General features: G+C 52.1%; 1 protein-coding gene across 12 annotated transcripts in view; it reads right to left on the minus strand.

Moving 5' to 3' along the window:
- LOC133924029 (protein ALWAYS EARLY 3-like) overlaps nucleotides 1-17,040 on the minus strand; it is a 33,515-nt gene that overhangs the window by 10,155 nt on the left and 6,320 nt on the right. For 2 of the 12 annotated variants that reach the window (XM_062369394.1, XM_062369383.1), the window contains exons 1-10: nucleotides 13,842-13,928; nucleotides 13,643-13,690; nucleotides 13,458-13,556; nucleotides 13,245-13,307; nucleotides 12,970-13,047; nucleotides 12,195-12,384; nucleotides 10,126-10,391; nucleotides 9,662-10,031; nucleotides 8,837-8,920; nucleotides 7,200-7,486 (exon numbers count right to left, since the gene is read on the minus strand). In XM_062369394.1, coding sequence (XP_062225378.1) covers nucleotides 7,200-7,486; nucleotides 8,837-8,920; nucleotides 9,662-10,031; nucleotides 10,126-10,391; nucleotides 12,195-12,384; nucleotides 12,970-13,047; nucleotides 13,245-13,307; nucleotides 13,458-13,556; nucleotides 13,643-13,690; nucleotides 13,842-13,928 — 1,572 coding nt within the window. Of the gene's footprint in view, nucleotides 1-7,199; nucleotides 7,487-8,836; nucleotides 8,921-9,661; nucleotides 10,032-10,125; nucleotides 10,392-12,194; nucleotides 12,385-12,479; nucleotides 12,550-12,969; nucleotides 13,071-13,244; nucleotides 13,308-13,457; nucleotides 13,557-13,642; nucleotides 13,729-13,841; nucleotides 13,935-17,040 lie in introns of those variants that run through there. The other 10 variants (XM_062369389.1, XM_062369384.1, XM_062369385.1 and 7 more) reach the window with 10 other exon arrangements.

The following is a 17,040-nucleotide window of genomic DNA, read 5'->3' on the forward strand; positions in this document are numbered from 1 at the left end:
CTCATACAATGCCATGCCAACCTGAGGGGTTGGGGATACATATTTATAGGCCCATGGCCAGCCAAGCATATGCCAAGATGCTAGTCTAAGATGAGAGTCTAAGATGCTAGTCTAAGATGCTGTCCTAGATGCTGTCCTAGATGCTGTCCTAGATGCTGTCCTAGATGCTGTCCTAGATGCTGTCCTCTAGTCTAAGATGCTGTCCTAGATGCTGTCCTAATGTCCTAGATGCAGCCCCACAAAGACCATGCAGCAGCACAAGGACTTATCCCATCATTCTCCCCCTAAGTCTTGTGCGTCGTCTTGTGGGAAGATTGAACCATCCCGGTCCTGGAGCAGAGCTCAAGGAACTTGAGCCTCCCAAGAGGCTTGGTGAGCAGGTCCGCAAGCTGATCCTTGGTGTTGATGTAGCTCGCCTTGATGCTCCCTTCCTCCAAACAGCCTCGGATGAAGTGGTACCTCACCCGGATGTGCTTGCTCCGTTCATGGAAGACGGGATTCTTTGCCAGGGCTAGAGCGGACTTGCTGTCCACCCTGAGCTCCACCGCTCTAGTGTCTCTGCCGAGGAGATCACCAAGCAGTCGAGCGAGCCAGAGCGCCTGAGTCGAAGCGGTGGAGGCCGCTATGTACTCGGCCTCGCAGCTGGAAAGGGCCACCACCTGCTGCTTGACCGATTGCCAGCTAACGAGGCACTTGCCGAGGAAGAAGAGGATCCCGCTCGTGCTCTTGCTGGTGTCGATGTCGCCGGCGTGGTCGCTGTCGCTGTACCCGACGAAGTGGGCCGCCCCAGGGCACCTAGGGTAGTAGAGGCCGTGGTCGAGAGTCCCCGCAACGTAGCGGATGATCCTCTTCACAGCCTGCTGGTGCTCCGTCGTCGGTCGCTGCATGAACCGACTAACGTAGCCGACGGAGAATGCCAAGTCCGGCCGTGTGTGGGCGAGGTAGCGAAGGCTCCCCACAAGACGCCGGTACTGCGTAGCGTCCACCTCCTCCGTCGTGCTGTCGCGGCTCAGCTTCAGCCTCTCCTCCATCGGAGTGAGAGCTGGGTTGCAGTCGGTGAGCCCAGCTAGCTCAACGACGCGCTTGGCGTAGGCGGTCTGTCGAAGCGTGATCCCGGAGTCATCCTGGTGCACCTCGATCCCCAGGTAGAAGGAGAGAGGCCCCAGGTCACTCATCTGGAAGGTGGCCTTCATCTCTTCCTTGAATGCCGCCACCTCCGCATCCTTGGTGCCGGTGATCACCAAGTCGTCGACGTAGACACCCACCAGCAGAGCAGTTCCTCCACTGCCCCGTCGGTAGATGGCCGCCTCGTGCGGGCTTTGCTCGAAGCCCATCCCCTTTAGCGTGGAATCCAACTTGGCATTCCACGCCCTCGGCGCCTGTCGCAAGCCATAGAGGGCCTTGCGCAGGCGGAACACCTTGCCCTCCTTGCCGGGGATCGTAAATCCCGGCGGCTGGTGCACGTAGACCTCCTCCTTCAAGTCGCCGTTGAGGAACGCCGACTTGACGTCCATGTGATGAACACGCCAGCCCTCCTGGGCAGCTAGCGCAAGGAGGAGTCGCACGGACTCCATCCGTGCCACGGGAGCGAAGGCGTCGTCGAAGTCGACCCCCTCCTGCTGCACGAAACCTCGTGCCACCAAGCGAGCCTTGTGCTTGACGATGGCGCCGGCTTCATTCCTCTTCAGCTTGAACACCCACTTAAGGGTGATCGCTCGGTGACCACGAGGGAGGTCAGCAAGCTCCCAGGTGCGGTTCTTCTCAACCGCATCCATCTCCAACTGCATCGCGGCGCGCCATGCCGCGTGTCTCTCGGCCTCTGCAAACGACCGAGGCTCGCCGTCGTCACACGCAAGGTGCAACTGCGCCTCCAGATCGTGAGGCACCAGTCCCGGCACCGGCTGGTCGCCGAGAAGGTTCTCCATCGTACGGTACCGCAACGGCTCGCCGTCGTGGTACGCGTCGATGCGCTCCTCGTCGTGAGAGAGCGGAGTAGCGAGCTCAACCGGGCTGTGCTCGACACGAGCTGGTGTTGGAGTAGACGTGCCCGGAGAGGTGCCTGTCGGTGCTGGAGTGCGTGGCGTTGCCGGCTGTGGTGGAGCTGGCGAAGAACTCATCGCAGCCGAGGTCCTGGCTGGAGAGCGTGGTGCTTTTGAAGTAGCAGGCGCCGGGGTCGGTGGAGGCTCGGGGACTGGGGTAGACACGCTCGTCGAAGAAGAGCTGCCTACTCCCCCAGCTTCCTCGAAGTGGACGTACTCGACAGTGAAGTCGTCGTACGTTGGAGCCGAGCCGTCGTCCACCGCCTTGTCCCACGCCCATCCTCGCCCTTCGTTGAACACAACGTCGCGCGCCGTGCGCACACGCTGTGTCTTCGGGTCGAGGATGCGGTAGGCCTTCGAGCCCTCCGCGTAGCCGATGAACACTCCCGGAGTGCTCCTGTCGTCGAGCTTGCTGATGTAGCCAAGCTCCTTGGCGAACGCGAGGCAGCCGAAGACCCGCAAGTGGGAGACCGCCGGCTTGCGCCCATGCCAAACCTCGTACGGCGTCCTGCCGTCGAGCGCCTTGGTAGGCGAGCGGTTGAGGATATAGACGGCCGTCACCACCGCCTCTCCCCAGAAGACAGCCGGCATCCCCCTCTGCTTGAGGAGGGCCCGAGCCATCCCCACAACCGTCTGGTTGCGCCGCTCGACGACGCCGTTCTGCTGCGGGCTGTACGGCGCGGAGTAGTGGCGCTGAATGCCCTTGTCAGCGCAGTACGACGCAAATTCAGCCGCCGTGAATTCGCCGCCGTTGTCGGTGCGCAGCACGCGCAGCTTGCGGCCGCACTCCGCCTCCGCAGCAGCCTGCGCGCGCCTGATGGCGTCCGCAGCCTCTCCCTTGCTGCCGAGGACCATCACCCACATGTAGCGGGAGAGGTCGTCGACGAGCAGCAGGAAGTAGCGTCGTCCTCCCGGTGTGGCCGGTGTCACCGGGCCACACAAGTCCCCGTGCACAAGCTCGAGCCTCTCCTTGGCTCGAAAGCTCGCCTGCTGGGAAAGGGGAGTCGCCTCTGCTTCGTCAACACGCAGACGTCGCAGAGCTGCTCCACATGGTCGAGGCACGGCAGGCCTCGCACCATCTCTGCGGCACTGAGCCGCTTCAGGGCCTCGAAGTGAAGGTGCCCGAAGCGCTCGTGCCACTGCCACGCCTCGTCGTCCCGACGAGCGACGAGACAGAGGGGTTGTGCCACCTGCACGTTAAGGACGTAGAGTCGATTTGTGCCTCTGGTTACCTTGGCAAGAAGGCGACGACGGCGATCCCAAATCCTCATGACTCCATCCTCAACCACCACGCGCGAACCGTTCTCATCCAGCTGTCCCAAGCTGATGATAGAGTTCCTCAACGCGGGAATGTAGTAGACTCCGGTGAGCAGCCTGTGCTCACCAGACACGGCGGTGAAGATGACGGAACCGACGCCCTTGATCTCCACGCCGGAGGCATCCCCAAATTTGACGGAGCCTCGGACGCTGGAGTCAAGCTCGGTGAAGAACTCCCGTCGACCGGTCATGTGATGGGTGGCGCCGGTGTCGAGGCACCACCCGTCAGTCTTGTCGCTGCCGGAGCCGTCACCGAGGAGGGCGTGGGCTTTTGGCTCGTCAAGGTGGAGGAGAGCCGCTGCGGCCGGTGCCGCTGGAGGTAGCTCTATGCTCGCATGAGCCATGAACAGAGCCGGCTCCTCCTCCTCCGCTTGTGCGACGTGGGCCTGGCCGCGTCGTGGCTGACGACAGTCCTTGGCCCAATGGCCAAGCCGGCCACAGTTGCGGCAGGTGTCGTCTCGTGCCGGCTTGTGCTTGCCGGCGGCGCCGCCCTGGGCGCCTCCGCGGGCATCACCCTCGGCACGTCCTCGCGCCCCGGCCTCGGCGTCTCTGCGCGCCTTGCGCGGCTTGCCACGCTTGCGGCCGCCTGTCGTGGAAGAAGGCTCCCCCTTCCTCCGGTCACCCTGGCAGGCATCCCACTGCTCCCGAGTGAGAAGGAGCTTCCCGCCAGTGGTGATGGGCCCCGAGAGAGACTGTGGCTCATCGCTGTCGACGACCTTGAGGCGACCTATCGCCTCCTCGATCGACATCGTGGAGAGATCCAGCAGAGACTCGATCGAGCGAGCCATCTGCTTGTACTTCTCGGGGACGCAGCGGAAGAGCTTCTCGACGGCTCTCTCCTCGCCGTAGGTGTCGTCGCCGAACTGCACCATCTTCTGCAACAGAGTGTTGAGACGGAGAGCAAAGTCATCAACGTCCTCACCTGGCTTGAAGGCCAGGTTCTCCCACTCCTTGCGAAGTGCCTGCAGTGTGGATTTGCGGGCGCGGTCGCTGCCGATGCGTGCCGCAGCGATGGCATCCCAAGCCTCCTTGGCAGTCCGCTTATTGGTAAGCGAGAACTGCATCTCGGACGGGACTGCAGCGATGAGGGCATCCAGCGCCCGTCGATCCTGGTCGTAGTCGACGTCGCCGTACCGGACTGCCTCCCACATGTGCCGCACCTGGAGCTTTACCCTCATCACCGCAGCCCACTCAACATAGTTGGTCTTAGTGAGGGTAGGCCACCCACCGCCGGGGCCGACGTCCCTGACAACAGCCTGGAAACCGTGGTGACCACGGTACCGATCCGGGGAGAGAGAGCCACGCCGCCTGTGAAGGCCGCGCTCTCCATCGACCCGTCCGCCACCGTTGCCATGCACGCCTCCTCCAGGAGCGCCGCCGGCGTGCGCGCCTCCTCCAGGAGCGCCGCCGGCGCGTCCGCGCCTGTCTGGGCTGCCGCCGCGCTCGTGGGTGTGCGCGGCTGCCCACTGTGCCGCCCGCTCTCGCGCTGCCTCTGCCTCCGGCAGCTCGAGATCCGCGTCGGCGCTGTCGTCAGCAGAAATGGAGCTGCCGGTGCTGCCGCGCAGAGCCTCGACCTCCGCTGCCGCCGCACGCGCTGCATCCGCCGCCGCCGCTGCTTCTGCCTCCGCTCTGGCTGCTGCCAGCTCCGCCGCTGCTAGCCTCGACGCCCTTGCCGCCGCCGCAGCGGTCTCTTCCGCCGCTCGCTTGCGTTCCTCTGCCGCGGCAAGTTCGGCCTCCTGCCGACGCCGCGTGCTCGAGGCGACCGAGCGCTGAGACTGCCCTGCGGACATGACGCGCTACCGGGGGAGAGCTGCTGCGTGGGGAGAGGGCTGCTTCAGACGAGCTGCTGCTCGTCTGTGCAGAGGGAGAGGAGTGAGCAGGAGCAACCGGGGCTGCTGCTGCTCTTAGCTGGGGCTGCTGCGAGGCTGAGGGGGGAGATGAGCAAGAGATGCTCAGGCTACAGGATAAACAGGCTCTGATACCAGTTGTAAGTCGCTGAATTCTTACTCTTGGTAGTAGCAGAATTCTTACTCTCATAGAGAGGATGACACTAGGAGTTGGGGCAAATTTTTCTGGTCTATTTCTCACTTCTCATACAATGCCATGCCAACCTGAGGGGTTGGGGATACATATTTATAGGCCCATGGCCAGCCAAGCATATGCCAAGATGCTAGTCTAAGATGAGAGTCTAAGATGCTAGTCTAAGATGCTGTCCTAGATGCTGTCCTAGATGCTGTCCTAGATGCTGTCCTAGATGCTGTCCTAGATGCTGTCCTCTAGTCTAAGATGCTGTCCTAGATGCTGTCCTAATGTCCTAGATGCAGCCCCACAAAGACCATGCAGCAGCACAAGGACTTATCCCATCATGGGCAAGTCTGTAGGTTCAGGTTCATCCAAACTTTAGGGCCTTATTTTCTGTTGCCATGGTGACTTTAGTTGGAGATGGCTCTAACACTATCCTTTGGCGGGATCGTTGGGTTCATGGTCGGTCCCTAGGTGAGATAGATCCGCATCTCTTTACTTTAGTACCATGCAAAATTGTTAAGCAAAGGATGGTGGCTAAAGCTTTGGTCGATCTCACTTGGCTCTCGAATATCAAAGGGACTATCGGTTCTTGCCATTTTGGAATATCTCCAAGTTTAGGATTTGCTTGATGGTTTTATTCTACAACAAGGGGAGTGTGATCAGCATGTTTGGCGGTTTTCAACCTCGAGAGTTTAGTAAGTCGGCATATAATGCCTTCTTCATTGGCTCTACTAGGTTCGCTCCCTGGAAGCGCATTTGAAAGTCTTAGGCACCACTGCGCTGCAAATTCTTTCTTTGGCTTGCAATCCTCAATTGATGTTGGACCACAATAGATTGGCCAAACGGGGACTTCCTCATCCTTCTGCTTGTCCGCTTTGTGATTTGGTTCACCATCCTCAATCAGGTCGGCTTGCAAGCGATCACTCCTCAACTGGGCTGGTCTACGTTTTCAAGCTGATGGTGTTTTGCATTGAAGGTCGATATGCAACATAGGAAGGGGCTTAATTCCATTATCATCCTTGTGGCCTGGGATATTTGGAAGCTTCGGAATGATTGTGTATTCAATGGGGTTTCTCCAATTGCTGATTTGATGAAGTAGGTTGTGGCTGTCCAAGAGCCACTTTGGTGCGCTGCTGGTGCAAAGGACCTCCATGTTCTTTTGGCTGGGTCTTAGTTTTCTTTGATTGTTTTCTTGGCTCTCTTTTGAGCCTTTGTTCCTTGTGTCTGTTCCTTTCATCTTTGTGTTTTGTTGTCTCTGTTCTTAGAGTGTTTGTCTGGTTTTCGTTTGTGCTTTTGTGTGTGTTGTACTTCAATCTTTGCCTCTACTTATAATGAAATGACATGCAACTCTCCTGCACGTTCGAGATTATATATATATGTAGGAAATACTTGACAAATGAAGCAATTTCAATAGCTATATCCCAAGAATAGACATTATTGTGTCTAGATGCTAATATTGGTAAAAACAAACTTCCGTCTAGCTATATTATTTAAATGTCAAACATTAAGAAATGGTAAAATCAATCAAGTAAATATGGATTGGATATTTGAAGTTATCTAGGATTTACAATATAACAATACCATACTACAGAGAAGTTTAAAAAAATAGAAATGGACAATACTTAACTTTATGTGTACTACATACTTTGTTTTTTTTTTTTTTTGAAACATTGCAACATGTTAGATTAATCATCTTTTTGGATTTGGGGACGCCGGAACCCCTGGGCACCAACCAATTTCCTTTTATGACCTTCAAATATAGAGCAAACAACACTGATTCTTGCAGGAATGTTGAACAAATAATAATATCAGGAGTACCTTAGCCGTGGAAGATTTCCTCTTCTTTTTCTCTGTTTTAACGCCACATGTGCAAGCTTGCTGCTTTACTTCAGACGTGGTGCTCCCATCATGATGAGGATCTTTAGCAAGTTTAGCTTTTTTCCGAGTAACCATCTCGGTGTTTGCAATTTCTGACTGCCTTCTGAGTTTTTTTACTGTACTTTTGGATATAACTTTCTGCTCATATACTGATACTGCTGAAGGCATACCAGGCTTTTCATCAGAATCAATGTCTTTGCTTTCATCCTTAATCTGTGATGATGATTCTGGAAAATAGGGGCAGTATTAATAACACTATCATTAACAGAAACAATGTTCTAAAAAGCGCTAGGCAAGCGACAGCGTGGCGCCTACTGGGAGTGATAAGGCGGACACTTTTAAAATAGTGAACAGAAGTGTTAAAAATAACAGATTGATAGGTATGACTGTTAGAAATTATCCATCACTAGAAGCAAGTGCATGGAGTTAAGGGAGGTTGTCGTATAAATTAGGTTAAATCGGCTTTGTGACATTTATTGGCATTTGCTGGTGGACACCGCGAAGTCAATATTACACTGAGTGACACTACAAAATTGCAGACATTTCCAGAGCTGTTAGGATAAACACCAGCCGAGAGGATAGCCGGGCGGCATTGGCTACTAGGGGAGGGACTGGACTATAGATTGGGGAGACTTAGAAATATTGGGGGAGACTAGATTAATTCTTCATGCTTCGTTTGATCTAGGTGCAATGCCACATATATATAACCGGCTAGGGAGTATCCCAGCCAGCATACAAGTCCCAATTCAAACCCACTTCTATCTCTGAACTCTATCTCTAATTCTTATCCTGATTTAAACTAACTAATCCTATCTTATCTCCTAAACCGAATTGATTTAAACCAAACTGGACTCTTATCTCTAAACCGGACTGATTTTATCTCCTAAACCGACTAGACTTCCTCTTCTAAACAGTAATCCTTCACATAACAAGAGCACTGTCCATTAAAATACTAATTTGCAAAATTTTGGAGGGGCATGGGGGGAGGTGGGAGGTGTTGCAAATTCATATTTTCTCATGGATACGGATCACTTCTGTGTGTCAGTGCAGTTAAGATCCCATCCAAATGGGGCCTGTCTAAAATAGTAAAAAATGACTTCTCCACAAGTCTTTATTTTTCTGGAAAAAGTCCACTTTACTCCCCTAAACTATTTCACCGGCTGTGTGTTCCAGGAAATGACCCTGATTTCATTAAGTCACTCATTGAATTGACTTTGCAATGCCCTCCAGCGATCAGTAGTTAGAAAACAAAACCTTGCTGCACTGCATCCAACTGTTCAAGAAAGAAGACAGGATACAGCACTGTCATAGTGTCATGAAGCTTCATACCTATGAATATGTGTCTATAAACTGTCCACATTTCTATGCAAAACAGAGTCATAAGAGTGGCAGACAAGTTCAAATGCAAAAACTCAACCATGCACCCTGCTGAGGTACGACCACTGAACTGTTCTGCCACCTCAACATTTAGTAGAAGAAACAAATATGGTAATGGAATAAAATGGGTTGCATCAGAACGAAGTATTAAAAACACTAGCAGTTTGAAAATAAACAATATAGTATAAGATAAAACTGACCGGATTCAACAATTGAAGAAGGTTGAAGGATATTCACAGATAGATCAGCTAATGTATGTAATGCATCTAGAGCTGAGCTTTCATCTGCAAAACAAGGGCATATGGAAGGTTTGCACGTATAGATGGAATGAAAGCAAGAATCCAACAGGTTGACCTTACAATTTATCCAGCATCACACAAAAGTATAACATTATAAAAACAATAAATTCTCAATCAGGCCATTTGCATAGCAGCAAACTCTTTTGAGTGTGATAAGTGACAACTGATAACAATGTATGGTTCTATTTATGTTTCCCATGTGAGAGATATCAATAAATATAATTTTATAGTGCGTCAAACCAATTAGAGACGGCGAATATTCTGAAACAGATTGTTTTATGAGATCATTCTGAAACAGAAATTGATGATGACAAAGATGGTATAGAACATATTTATTTTTGTATTCCAAAAATTGAGAAAATTTTGTACTGCACAGTTTCTAAATGTTTGTCCACCACTCAACCTTGATGAAACTTTTGCCTCGCGCTAGAAGAAAGAGTTCTCTTGTCATTACATAATATAGGACATGTTTGCTTTTATGCTTTACATTTCACTTCCACAAATTGAGAAAGTACTGTGATGTACAGTCTCAGAAAAACCTACCCCAACTTGATTGGGACTAAAAGGCTTTGTGTTGTTGTACAGTTTCAGAAAAGAAACAAAACCAATTTATCCATTGTTCAATTTCCAACTTGCTTGGGAAAGAGAACGCTGTTGGCATTCGATAATTCAGTACTGCTCAACAGAAAATAAAATATAAACATTAAATTGCTAGAGTAGTCATACCGCAAAAAAACAGTTGACTTCTTTTATTCGATGTGCTAGATGGCCATGCAGTTTTACTTCCCAATGCCTCCAGCTCTGATTCCTCTTTAGCCTTTCTCGCACTATGCCCTTCTTCAGTGCCACTGCAAGCCTCTCTGTCATCCTCAAACTGATCACCTTTTTTGTGTGCAGCTTTTTTCCTCCTCTTCTGAGATCTCTTTACTTTTTTCTGAGACTTACCAGATGCAGCACCTTCGTTAGTCATCAAATAGGATGCACCTTTGGAATAGTCACCAGTTTCAGCTTCCCTACTTCCTAAGCTACCTTCAGGGTAATCAGCATCCAAATGAAACCCATGCAACTTTGAGCTTCCCATCTCTGAATCAGCATTCTGCAAATGCCATACAGGGATCTTGATCGTACAATCACTTTACTAAATGAGTGACTAAGAAAAATAAGAGAAGGCACATATTCTACTTTCTTACATTTCGGTCACTAGTTTTAACAGGAGACGTGAACATACAATCACCAGATCTTCCAGGTGTTTGAGAAGCCTGAGGTGAGCCTCCCCTTTGACCTACCTCTGCTAGAGCAAGCGCAGCTCCATGAGCTCCTTCATCATCACCATTGTTAGCATCTGGTTTTGCTTGTCTATTTGCTACACCCCTGTCATCTCGATGGTACATACTTGCGACAGGTACTCTTGGAGTCCTTTTTCCAACAGCATGTGGCCTGTTCCCTACAAAAAGGTCTAGAAAGACTTCAAGACCTGAAATCCTCAATCTTATTGTCACTGTTTGAGGAACACGAGACTACAACATTCTTTTTTATGGTATGGCAGTGTTAGGTTCTAATATCTGATAGAAAGTAAGTTGTTATATCTTAACTTCAGTTAAGTTCACAAGCATTTAAGAGTTGTTGATATTTGCGGGGAGGGGGGGGGGGGATGCAACCACATATATGGGGCGCAAATATGAAAACGTTTTAAGGAAAAATGTAAAATAAGTGTTTCGTTTCGGGTGATCTATTTATGGTCCAGGAACAAAATGAATTGTGACAAAAGTAGCTTTGCTAAAAGAGACATAAATCCCATGTGCAATTGCAAGGCTTGCGGTTGACTCTATTGAAATCAAGACTAGCTGGATTTGAAGCACATAATCTTCAATAGTGCTCTGCTTCTTTCCCCTATTATTATTCTCAAGAATAAGCATGCAGATGATAAAAACTAACGAACGATGCCTAATAAACAAGGGTTAATTAGATCCATGCCGTTGCAATTTCACCGGTTTTGAAACATGCCACTACAAAGTTGGAAATTGTAAACATGCCATCGCGATTTGCTTCTTCTTCGAGATAATGTCATTATGTTACGTTTTTTTGGACCAAATTGCCCATACCTCCTTCCTCCTCCCTCCTTATTGTCTTCCTCCTCCTTCCACTCACTCTCTACAAGCAGCTCACCGACCACTTTGGCTTGCTGAAGCTCAGGCTCGCGCCCCACTTTGATGTGCTCTACACTCGTCGCCGTGCCTTCAACGCATGCACCCACCGCACGCTCGAATCCTTACACCGCTAGGAGTCCTCCATCAACAGATCTCCCACGCACTCGACCACCTCGATTTAGGGACGTTCCTCGGGTTCATGGTCATAAAGCTCGAGGAGGCGGACGCAATGCCTGCCGAGATGTTGTCCACGCTCAAGTGTTGCGTTGATCCAATCAAGTTTGTCATGGACACGGTTGCCAACGTGTTCCCGGTGGATGGCCATGAGTTGAAGAACCACGCGGACTTGGCTTGGGCGTGTGTGTTCATTCTCGAGGCGACCATGCCAACGCTGGCGGACCCAGACCAAGAGATCAGGGTGGCGCAGACCTAGACCTAGAAGATTAGAGCAACCTAGATCTAAGTGGATCGGGTTCGGGAAGCTCTAGATCTAAGCGGCAGGGAGGACGGTGACGAGGCCGGTGCTGACCATGACACGAGCAGCAACGACAGGGTCGCCGGACAACTCACTGATGGCAGGACCGCCGCTGCTACCGTTGTCACCCTTAAGAGGGTGTTGCCCCGCTATTACGGCTGAAACGACGACCTCGAGACAACGGATTTGTCAAACAATGAGAATATATCGTCTTCGGACATGAGAGCGGGAGGGTAGTGCGGCGAGCAGTCGTCATTGTTGACACTGGTGGTGGTGGGAGGAGGTGTTCGCTGGAAGCCATGGAGGGGAGTGGAGGATCTCGTTAGCGGTCATGGACGAGAGGAATGAGTTGGGGAATGGGAGAGCTAAGAAGGGAGATGGGGGTAGTTTGGTCCAAAATTTAACATAATGGCATGGTTACAATTTCGAAAGTGGTCGTGGCATATTTCGAAACTGGTAAAATTGCAATGGCATGTATCTAAACAATCACTAATATTTTGTTCCCACATTAGCTAGGTAATATAATAACTGATTTCACAAAATGTGAGTATCAAAGAGAGGTTACGGTATTTTGCTCTTGGGACTGGGTATATCACAGAAAGATGAGTCATAGGTACATGGGAATATCTCAAATTACCTCCAAAACATTTCTTCTTCAACAAAGAAAGGCATCCATAGCTCGATGAATCAGGCTGAGATTGCAATAAATCAGGGTAACGTGTATCAGATGTTTTAGACACAGATTGAAACTTAGCACAGCCACGCTTCTGTGGCTTCCTAGAAGCTTTTGGTGAACCATTGCTTTCACAATCACTGTGACTTCCATCCTACAGTTCAGAACAGATGTCCTTGTGAGTATTTTCAATAAATGTAGCGAAACGATATAACATTATTCTAGAGTGTAAATCAAGGCTGCTCAAACCGCATATGCCACCACATAAGAAGTAGATCCACCATTCTGTGACACCATTTCAATCAATGACACTGAATGCCTGACAATATTTGAACAAGTGCCAAATGTTTCACAACCAATTGAGATTTTAGCATGGAACTAGTAAATACAGGTGACAATTACAATCAGGTATTTGGAGCTGCCAAGCATTTCAGTACAACTATACTGACGAATGCAACAAACAGTTCTAGATCTTAGAATTTGTTATTGATGCCAAACTAATTACTGATTTTGCATATGCCAAAACTCAAAAGAACAGGTTTCTAAGACTTCTCTTATGATACTACTTTTTAGTCAATGCTCACAAAGATGCAAACAGAAAAGAAAAATTTCTCATTCAAGCTTCAACTTTTTAAGAACATTCACAATACTTTTCAAGTATTAGAGAAAAGAATTACAGAAGCAGTAGATATAGTAAATAACTAAATCTTGAAGTGTATGACCATTTAAAAATTCTTACCAGAATATTGTAGTGATCAGTCATCATCGCTATTAACCCCGCAGCAGTAGCGGTTCCCTCCGGAAGAGATAAATATGCCTGGATATGCCCCACATCTAAGTCTAGCACAACAAATCGTATATAGGAAAATACTAATGAAATAGCAGAAAAAATATGAATTCAAGCAAATTAAGGTTTGCTACCTAAGTGAGCTGATCTACTGAACTGATCTACCGAAATTTAGGTTATTAAATGGAAAAGTCGGCTATATATAATGTGACCAACCCAGTATTTACCTTATTAATGTTGTACAGAGCCTCCACCATTTCAGATGTTCTATCACGGATAGCACCAGCAATCTAGAGAGTGAAATGGAAAATCAGTACATTGAAAGGAGGTCACAAACTAGATATAAATTTCTCAGGTGATCATGTTGAATGTAGGGCACGTGCAACCACATAAGCGCCTTTCTGTTGTCTGAGTTCTGTCTAGAGAAGCATAAAACAAACCTTTCTCCAATCTTTTCCATATTTTCTGTAGGCTCCATAAAAGCGCTCGAGCTCATCTTTGCTCCACTGAGACCCAAGCATGTCTGAAAACTTTTTCTTCTGCAAGTGAGTTTTTCTTTGATCAATGACCAAGATGAAGTTAAGGTACTGCTAACAACTCGAATGCATTAGCAGTACGCCAGTACCCGAAACGATGCTTGAAACCGCACTTTTTCCTTGAAAGCATAAGTCTTCTAGAAAAAATTACTATCACTTGACAGTCCACATGATACTACCATATCATGTAAACAAGCAGAAGTCGATAATGTTCTTTACAGAATATGAAAAACGAAGAAAAGAAATTGCATGTGAGAAGAAACAATATTGATTTTCGCATATACTTACTCGCACTTTACTTTTATGTACATTTGTTTCATCTTTATCCTTCCAATCTTCATTGATTTTGGGATAGCGTTTATTTGCATTTCTCATTTTTCTTGATGGGATAAGTCCTTGTGCTGCTGCATGGTCTTTGTGGGGCTGCATCTAGGACATTAGGACAGCATCTAGGACAGCATCTTAGACTAGAGGACAGCATCTAGGACAGCATCTAGGACAGCATCTAGGACAGCATCTAGGACAGCATCTAGGACAGCATCTTAGACTAGCATCTTAGACTCTCATCTTAGACTAGCATCTTGGCATATGCTTGGCTGGCCATGGGCCTATAAATATGTATCCCCAACCCCTCAGGTTGGCATGGCATTGTATGAGAAGTGAGAAATAGACCAGAAAAATTTGCCCCAACTCCTAGTGTCATCCTCTCTATGAGAGTAAGAATTCTGCTACTACCAAGAGTAAGAATTCAGCGACTTACAACTGGTATCAGAGCCTGTTTATCCTGTAGCCTGAGCATCTCTTGCTCATCTCCCCCCTCAGCCTCGCAGCAGCCCCAGCTAAGAGCAGCAGCAGCCCCGGTTGCTCCTGCTCACTCCTCTCCCTCTGCACAGACGAGCAGCAGCTCGTCTGAAGCAGCCCTCTCCCCACGCAGCAGCTCTCCCCCGGTAGCGCGTCATGTCCGCAGGGCAGTCTCAGCGCTCGGTCGCCTCGAGCACGCGGCGTCGGCAGGAGGCCGAACTTGCCGCGGCAGAGGAACGCAAGCGAGCGGCGGAAGAGACCGCTGCGGCGGCGGCAAGGGCGTCGAGGCTAGCAGCGGCGGAGCTGGCAGCAGCCAGAGCGGAGGCAGAAGCAGCGGCGGCGGCGGATGCAGCGCGTGCGGCGGCAGCGGAGGTCGAGGCTCTGCGCGGCAGCACCGGCAGCTCCATTTCTGCTGACGACAGCGCCGACGCGGATCTCGAGCTGCCGGAGGCAGAGGCAGCGCGAGAGCGGGCGGCACAGTGGGCAGCCGCGCACACCCACGAGCGCGGCGGCAGCCCAGACAGGCGCGGACGCGCCGGCGGCGCTCCTGGAGGAGGCGCGCACGCCGGCGGCGCTCCTGGAGGAGGCGTGCATGGCAACGGTGGCGGACGGGTCGATGGAGAGCGCGGCCTTCACAGGCGGCGTGGCTCTCTCTCCCCGGATCGGTACCGTGGTCACCACGGTTTCCAGGCTGTTGTCAGGGACGTCGGCCCCGGCGGTGGGTGGCCTACCCTCACTAAGACCAACTATGTTGAGTGGGCTGCGGTGATGAGGGTAAAGCTCCAGGTGCGGCACATGTGGGAGGCAGTCCGGTACGGCGACGTCGACTACGACCAGGATCGACGGGCGCTGGATGCCCTCATCGCTGCAGTCCCGTCCGAGATGCAGTTCTCGCTTACCAATAAGCGGACTGCCAAGGAGGCTTGGGATGCCATCGCTGCGGCACGCATCGGCAGCGACCGCGCCCGCAAATCCACACTGCAGGCACTTCGCAAGGAGTGGGAGAACCTGGCCTTCAAGCCAGGTGAGGACGTTGATGACTTTGCTCTCTGTCTCAACACTCTGTTGCAGAAGATGGTGCAGTTCGGCGACGACACCTACGGCGAGGAGAGAGCCGTCGAGAAGCTCTTCCGCTGCGTCCCCGAGAAGTACAAGCAGATGGCTCGCTCGATCGAGTCTCTGCTGGATCTCTCCACGATGTCGATCGAGGAGGCGATAGGTCGCCTCAAGGTCGTCGACAGCGATGAGCCACAGTCTCTCTCGGGGCCCATCACCACTGGCGGGAAGCTCCTTCTCACTCGGGAGCAGTGGGATGCCTGCCAGGGTGACCGGAGGAAGGGGGAGCCTTCTTCCACGACAGGCGGCCGCAAGCGTGGCAAGCCGCGCAAGGCGCGCAGAGACGCCGAGGCCGGGGCGCGAGGACGTGCCGAGGGTGATGCCCGCGGAGGCGCCCAGGGCGGCGCCGCCGGCAAGCACAAGCCGGCACGAGACGACACCTGCCGCAACTGTGGCCGGCTTGGCCATTGGGCCAAGGACTGTCGTCAGCCACGACGCGGCCAGGCCCACGTCGCACAAGCGGAGGAGGAGGAGCCGGCTCTGTTCATGGCTCATGCGAGCATAGAGCTACCTCCAGCGGCACCGGCCGCAGCGGCTCTCCTCCACCTTGACGAGCCAAAAGCCCACGCCCTCCTCGGTGACGGCTCCGGCAGCGACAAGACTGACGGGTGGTGCCTCGACACCGGCGCCACCCATCACATGACCGGTCGACGGGAGTTCTTCACCGAGCTTGACTCCAGCGTCCGAGGCTCCGTCAAATTTGGGGATGCCTCCGGCGTGGAGATCAAGGGCGTCGGTTCCGTCATCTTCACCGCCGTGTCTGGTGAGCACAGGCTGCTCACCGGAGTCTACTACATTCCCGCGTTGAGGAACTCTATCATCAGCTTGGGACAGCTGGATGAGAACGGTTCGCGCGTGGTGGTTGAGGATGGAGTCATGAGGATTTGGGATCGCCGTCGTCGCCTTCTTGCCAAGGTAACCAGAGGCACAAATCGACTCTACGTCCTTAACGTGCAGGTGGCACAACCCCTCTGTCTCGTCGCTCGTCGGGACGACGAGGCGTGGCAGTGGCACGAGCGCTTCGGGCACCTTCACTTCGAGGCCCTGAAGCGGCTCAGTGCCGCAGAGATGGTGCGAGGCCTGCCGTGCCTCGACCATGTGGAGCAGCTCTGCGACGTCTGCGTGTTGACGAAGCAGAGGCGACTCCCCTTTCCCCAGCAGGCGAGCTTTCGAGCCAAGGAGAGGCTCGAGCTTGTGCACGGGGACTTGTGTGGCCCGGTGACACCGGCCACACCGGGAGGACGACGCTACTTCCTGCTGCTCGTCGACGACCTCTCCCGCTACATGTGGGTGATGGTCCTCGGCAGCAAGGGAGAGGCTGCGGACGCCATCAGGCGCGCGCAGGCTGCTGCGGAGGCGGAGTGCGGCCGCAAGCTGCGCGTGCTGCGCACCGACAACGGCGGCGAATTCACGGCGGCTGAATTTGCGTCGTACTGCGCTGACAAGGGCATTCAGCGCCACTACTCCGCGCCGTACAGCCCGCAGCAGAACGGCGTCGTCGAGCGGCGCAACCAGACGGTTGTGGGGATGGCTCGGGCCCTCCTCAAGCAGAGGGGGATGCCGGCTGTCT

Source organism: Phragmites australis, chromosome 7 (assembly GCF_958298935.1).
Source record: "Phragmites australis chromosome 7, lpPhrAust1.1, whole genome shotgun sequence".
NCBI lineage: Eukaryota > Viridiplantae > Streptophyta > Magnoliopsida > Poales > Poaceae > Phragmites > Phragmites australis.